Source organism: Lactuca saligna, chromosome 6 (assembly GCF_052625555.1).
Source record: "Lactuca saligna cultivar CGN05327 chromosome 6, ASM5262555v1, whole genome shotgun sequence".
Taxonomy (NCBI): Eukaryota; Viridiplantae; Streptophyta; class Magnoliopsida; order Asterales; family Asteraceae; genus Lactuca; species Lactuca saligna.
In genome coordinates, this window is record NC_136422.1 from 102,495,762 (window position 1) to 102,501,952 (window position 6,191).

General features: G+C 32.1%; 1 protein-coding gene across 1 annotated transcript; it reads left to right on the plus strand.

Moving 5' to 3' along the window:
- Positions 1-1,253: 1,253 nt before the first annotated feature.
- LOC145001075 (Peptidase M20/M25/M40 family protein) lies at positions 1,254-5,354 on the plus strand. The gene is made up of 9 exons (XM_078960408.1): positions 1,254-1,663; positions 1,840-2,084; positions 2,292-2,400; positions 3,022-3,160; positions 3,285-3,360; positions 3,456-3,578; positions 4,213-4,366; positions 4,446-4,479; positions 5,118-5,354. Exons 1-9 carry the CDS (start codon positions 1,334-1,336, stop codon positions 5,219-5,221), a joined length of 1,314 nt encoding a protein of 437 aa, XP_078816534.1. The 5' UTR covers positions 1,254-1,333; the 3' UTR covers positions 5,222-5,354.
- The last annotated feature ends 837 nt before the right edge of the window (positions 5,355-6,191 follow it).

Below are 6,191 nucleotides of genomic sequence, written 5' to 3' on the forward strand. Positions count from 1 at the left end.
CACTAATCAGCTGAATCCTATTGAAATCCTTTTAATTTTGCTTCTTGTTAAATCGTTTTTTTAATCTCAACAAATTGATATTGAAAAAAATTGAGATAATCAAGAAATAAAGAAAGAAAGAACCAGAATTGTGTTGGCTTTTTTCAGTCTCAAAAATAGAGAAATTAGAAACCTAATAAAACGAAATTACCCTGACTTTATACAAACACAAACAACACATGCCTAATCAAAAGGGTGTGAATGTGGAGAAGGGAAAGAAGGGCACTTTCGTTTTTTCGATTTCTTATTTCTCCATTTTTGAAGTTGCAAAAAGCCAACACAACCCTGATTCTTTCTTTCTTGATTATCTCAGTTTTTTTCAATGTTAGTTTGTTGAGATTAAAAAAACGATTTAACAAGAAGCAAATGTTAAGGATTTCAATAGGATCTAGCAGATTAGTAAAGGTCTCAATAACTCTTATGCTTAAAGAGTATCATCCCATTAAATTTTTAACCAAAAAAAATTATATATACACTAAAGTCCCAATATTTTCAACGATTTGACAAAAAAAAGTCTTAAACTTTATTTTGTTGACAGTAAAGTCCTAATTGACGATTTGACAAGAAAGTCCTAAACTTTATTTTTTTTATAAAAAAAGTCATAATTACCGGCTAATCGGGAAAAATAGCAAAAATGTCAAAAATTGTCGGTATAGATTTTACTGTAAAAAAATAAAGTTTAGAACTTTCTTGTCAAATCGATGAAAATATTGGACTTGTATATCCCTTGCAAACTTATTTGTAAGTTATTAAGAGAATGTTTGGCTTAGCTTTTTAAATGATTTTTAACTTTATCTTTTAGAAAAAGTGTCAAAAAATGTTTGGTAAAGGAAAAAGAATTTTTGTAAATGACTTTTCCCATAGAGTAATTTGAATCTTTTTGAAAAATCACGATTACTTGACTTTTTCCAACTTTTCACCGGCTAAAAATATTAAATTACCAATATACCCCTCATCTACCCTAAACATATCTTTTTTTGTCATTTTACATGTAAAAGTTAAACCAAACACTTTAATTTTTGATTTTTTTCCGTTCAAAAACCAATCTAAACACATTTTAAAAAATAATTTTTGTAAGAAGTTCTTTTACAAAAAATCTCTTTAAAAAAAAAAAATTTGCCTCACAAAATCTAAGTCAAACACCCCTAAATTTCAAAGTTGTTTACCCTGTAGCGTGATGTATACGGGTTATAATAATAATAATCCCTAAATAGTTTCCAAATCTTTAGATATACAATTGTGAAGTTTCTGGTTCGCCGGTTTGCTACGATCACACTCTCCCCTCTCCTCGACGATGGTGGCTTCAGTCGTAAAAGAAACGCTAGGAGACCTAAACAAGGATTCTTTCGTCACCCTCCTCACCAAACTCATAGGGGAATCTAAATATGTTCAGAACAATCCGCCGGACCTCATCCCGGAGGAGGATAGAATCGTCCGCCATGTTCGTGAAGCCCTCCTCCCGCACAGCACCGCCACCGGTGGCGGCCCACTCATCCTCAACCATGTCACGTATAAACCCAATAGAGGAAATCTCATAGTGGAGTACCCTGGAACTGAACCTGCAAAGATCCTTTCTTTTGTTGGAATGCACATGGATGTCGTCACTGCTAATCCTTCTGAATGGGTTTGTATTATCTCCTTATAAAATCTCATATCAATGTTAACTATGTTTCAATTTTAACGGAATCAGCATACGTTAACATCATTTTTTATGGGTTTGCGTGAAACCTGTATCAACTAGGGTTCTTCAGGCTAACCTGGCGAATCATGAAACAATCAATAATTTCTGAAATTGTACAGGATTTTGATCCATTTTTAATGAGCATTGATGGAGACAAGCTTCGAGGGCGTGGGACAACGGATTGTTTGGGACATGTTGCCCTTGTAACCGAGCTCATGAAGAAGCTCGGGCAGACAAAGCCAAAACTTAAATCGAGTGTGGTTGCTGTTTTCATAGCCAGTGAAGAAAACTCTTCCATTCCAGGAGTTGGTGTTGATGCACTTGTTAAAGATGGACTTCTTGATAAGCTAAAAAATGGACCTCTGTAAATCCCCTTTTTTATTATTTCTTTCCAAATCTTTTCAATAAATATAGCCCTAGAAAGTTGGTCCAAATTCCAATCATGCTACTTGTAAGAAACGTAGCTTTAAACAACAATGATATAGATTCTTAAATGTTTTATGTAAAAGATTTTGAATTTATCAAATGCTTCAATAAAAATCTAAATCAGATAGTTTTTTTTTTGTTGAAGGTTTTGGATTGACACGGCTGATAAGCAACCTTGCATTGGTACGGGTGGTATGATACCATGGAAGCTTCATGTTACAGGGAAGCTTTTTCATAGTGGTCTAGCACACAAGGTGTCTTGAATAAAAAAAAGTTGCTTTTGGTTTTGGTTATTGACTTATTGTTATAAATTTATTTGATCAACATAAATAAAGATACTTAGGTTATGTTTGGCGTACTAGCTGAAAAGCTAGCTGTTAAATAAAAAACTAGCTGATAAGCTGAAAAGCTAGCTGATAAAAAATAACGTTTGGTAAAACTAGCTGAAAAGCTAGCTGAAATATATAAAATTACATAAAAGGATATGTAGTAGTACGTGTTTCTTATAATTAATTAAGGGGTATATTTAGAAAATTTTAAAAAAGCTCCTAAAAAGCTAGTCTAAGTAGCTTTTCAAAAAGCTAGCTTAAAAGCTACTTTTTGGCTTACCAAACACGACAGCATAAAAAAGCTTGAAAAATAAGCTAGCTTATCAGCTAGCTGTGGCGCGCCAAATACAGCCTTAAAGGGCGTATGCTTCTTGTCATGTGTGGTTGACTAATTGATGGAAAACATGCATGTATTAGTATTACATAAGAAATATTTGATTACAAACAAAAAATTTAAGTTATTCAATGTTTATTATAAATAAATTGACGTATTCCATTTCTTTCAAATTCCAATTCCTTTGTTTCATTTACTCAATTACTTGGTAGGCTATAAATCCTTTTGAGCTAGCAATGGAGGCACTCAAAGAGATCCAAACAAGATTTTACAAAGATTTCCCTCCACATTCTAAAGAACAAGTTTATGGATTCGCAACACCTTCAACCATGAAACCAACTCAATGGACATGTAAGTTTTAAAATATCCCTTTTGCATTATAACAACATTTTCAAACCACAATATTGTAATAGAAAAAAAAATGAAATAAATATAATAAACAATCATATAAAAAGTATGTTGCTATTTATTACAGACCCCGGAGGTGGGATCAATCAAATTCCTGCTGATTGCACGATTTCAGGAGATGTGAGGCTGACCCCTTTTTACAAGTAAGTTTCTATGCCTTTTTTTTTGTTATTTTTTTTTAATGGTTTCTTTTCTACTTTATATTTTCTTCTAGTTTAACATTGTGATACAATTTCAGTGTTCCAGATGTAATTAAAAAGCTGAAGGAATATGTAGAAGATTTAAATAAAAATATAGAGAAGATTGCTACAAGGGGGCCTGTGTCAAAATACGTCTTACCAGATGAGAACCTTAGAGGGAGGTATGTCTTTCAATTTCCATATTTGCCCTTGCTTTTGTCCATTCTTATTCCTTCATTTTCTTAAATATTTTTTTAACATTATTTATCCATACAATGCTTATTGAGAAAAGAGCTGAAAAAACTATAAATGGGTGTCTTTTTGACTTAATAGATCAGTGAGGTAAATGAGGCATATCCCATGAAGTCATATCTTTTTTACAAATTTGCCCTTGTCCTTTTTTCTCCTTTTCCCCCAAAGTGCTTTCTTTTTCTCAAATATGGAGGAAAAAAGATAAAATTTGTATTTTTACTTAATGCAGAAAGAACAACTTAATGAGGCATTTTCCATTAAGTCCTTACATTTTACAAATTTGCCCCCATCTATTTTCTCCTTCCTTTCACAGAAGTGTGGTGTCATTTTGTCATATACATTTTAAATCTTGTTTTCCAAAAGTGTTGTCTTTTTCTGCTATATATTTTTGAAAACCATTTATCCAAAAAAGCTATATACGAGTTTCTTTTTTACTTTATGCACAAACAAAAAACTTAATGGTAAAGAGTAAAAGATACACAGCATTAATTCAGTAATCTTTGTTTACTTTTTATTTTAATGTAAAAACGAATTACTTTTTAAATAAATTTGTGTTGATTTCAGAATTGAGATTTCGTTTGATGAGGCATCATCAGGAGTTGCATGTAACCTCGAGTCTCGTGGCTTCCATGTGTTATGTGAAGCTACTAAAGAAGCTGTTGGCCATGTGAAACCGTATTCCATAACTGGAACTTTGCCACTTATACGAGAATTACAAGTAAAATTTCCACATTTTTATTTTCATTTTTCTTACTTCTCACAATCTCACTTATACAAATCTCTATTATCATAAACAGGATGAAGGTTTTGATGTTCAAACTGCAGGCTATGGTATGTAATATGTTTTTGTTTATTTTACCAAACTTAATAAAAAAAAAAAAAAAAGGATTTAGGAAAACTTGCTTGTTTCTGTAGGTAGGGCCCCACATAGGACAGTGTAGGTTGTACTGTGTTTGGCATGCATTAGACTTGAAATTTTGAATTTTTTTGTCCTACCCAAAAGGGTGGAATAAGATTCGACAACTCGTTTTTAATTTCTCATGTGTGTAAAAGACGTAAATACCCTCCTCATCCTTTTCACTGAAAATAGCCCTGGAAAACTTGTCCAGTGTCGAGTTCCTGCCTTGTCCCATGGACATATTGGTTTTGGGATGATGTAGGGACTATTTTGGAATTCATAAATATGTTCAGGGTTTGTACCTGAAAATTTTGTTTTAATTCTTTTGATCATTTAAGGGGGGTACTTTGGGCATTTTACTAGTTCATATAGGCCTTGTTTGGTTTGTGTTGGGCTTGGACCTGGAATGGGGCCAGATTAAATGCAAGAAATAGTAACATACTTTCATTTATCATCTGCACAAAAGACGTAAATGCCCTTATCATTGAAAATAACCCTAGAAAGGAAATGCAGTGTCTTATTTATTGATCATTGAAATGTGGTAATCATGATTTATGTTTTTTTATTTCAGGATTGATGTCTACTTACCATGCGAAAAATGAGTATTGCCTTCTTTCGGACATGTGTCAAGGGTACAAGGTGTTTACTGGTATAATTGCTCAGCTAGAGGAGTGATTTTGTCTTTTTAAACACCCTTTTACTTAGCAATTAGCATTATGGCATTCTCAAATTTTAAACGATAATCATGTTTAGTTTCGTTTGAACTGAGTATTTGTGATTTAAATACTAGAAACTTTGTGTTTATTAAGTTTGAAACCTCTCTAACTATATTTTGATTTGCAAAAGCTAAAAGGACAAAATCAAGGTGACCTCACTCCAAAAAGGAGTTAACCCAGGTTTCAACCCTAGGATGGCTTCTTGTTCTAAAATAAAAGACAATAAAATCAAGTTGACATTTTATACAAGGTTTGAAAATTGATTCTGTTTTTTTATTAACATATATGCTATGGAACAAGTTTTATCTTAACTTGACAAACTTTCTAATGAGCTAAACACTTTTATGGGTTTGGCTTATGGTTTTGTTTTTTGGGTTGAACCCATGGGTTGATGGGTTTTGGGTTGAACCTGTTTTCTAATGATTTTAAATAAAATGACACAAATTCAATCAAATTTAATACCAAACAAAACACTAAAATCAACCAGCTAAGAAAGAGTAAAAGTTAAAACCAGTTGATGGGTTTTGGAAATAAACCCGTTGGTTTCTATTCGGTTTTAAAATCATTGGGTTTGTTCAGTTTTAGTGAGTTGGTTTTTAATGTGCAAACCAAACCTTAGCCAAAATTTTTGGTTTTGAAAAGTTTAAACCCAAAACCGATGGTTTGGGTTTGGTTTTTGTTTTATCAAAATTTGTTGGTTTTTCGGTTTTTGTTTCTTATTCCTACTTTTAATTATCTTGAAAATGTGTTAAGTGACTTAAACCGAAGTGAATTATGTTAGTTTGGTTTTTTGGTGCATTTCATTTAAATGAAAAGGAATTTGTTTGTTTTGTTTATGAAATGGATTGGAGTTCCTTTTCTTTTGTTAATTCTCATTCTTAGGCATCCCCAATAGTTTACATTTTTAAAAGTTTTTTCTTTAAATTAAC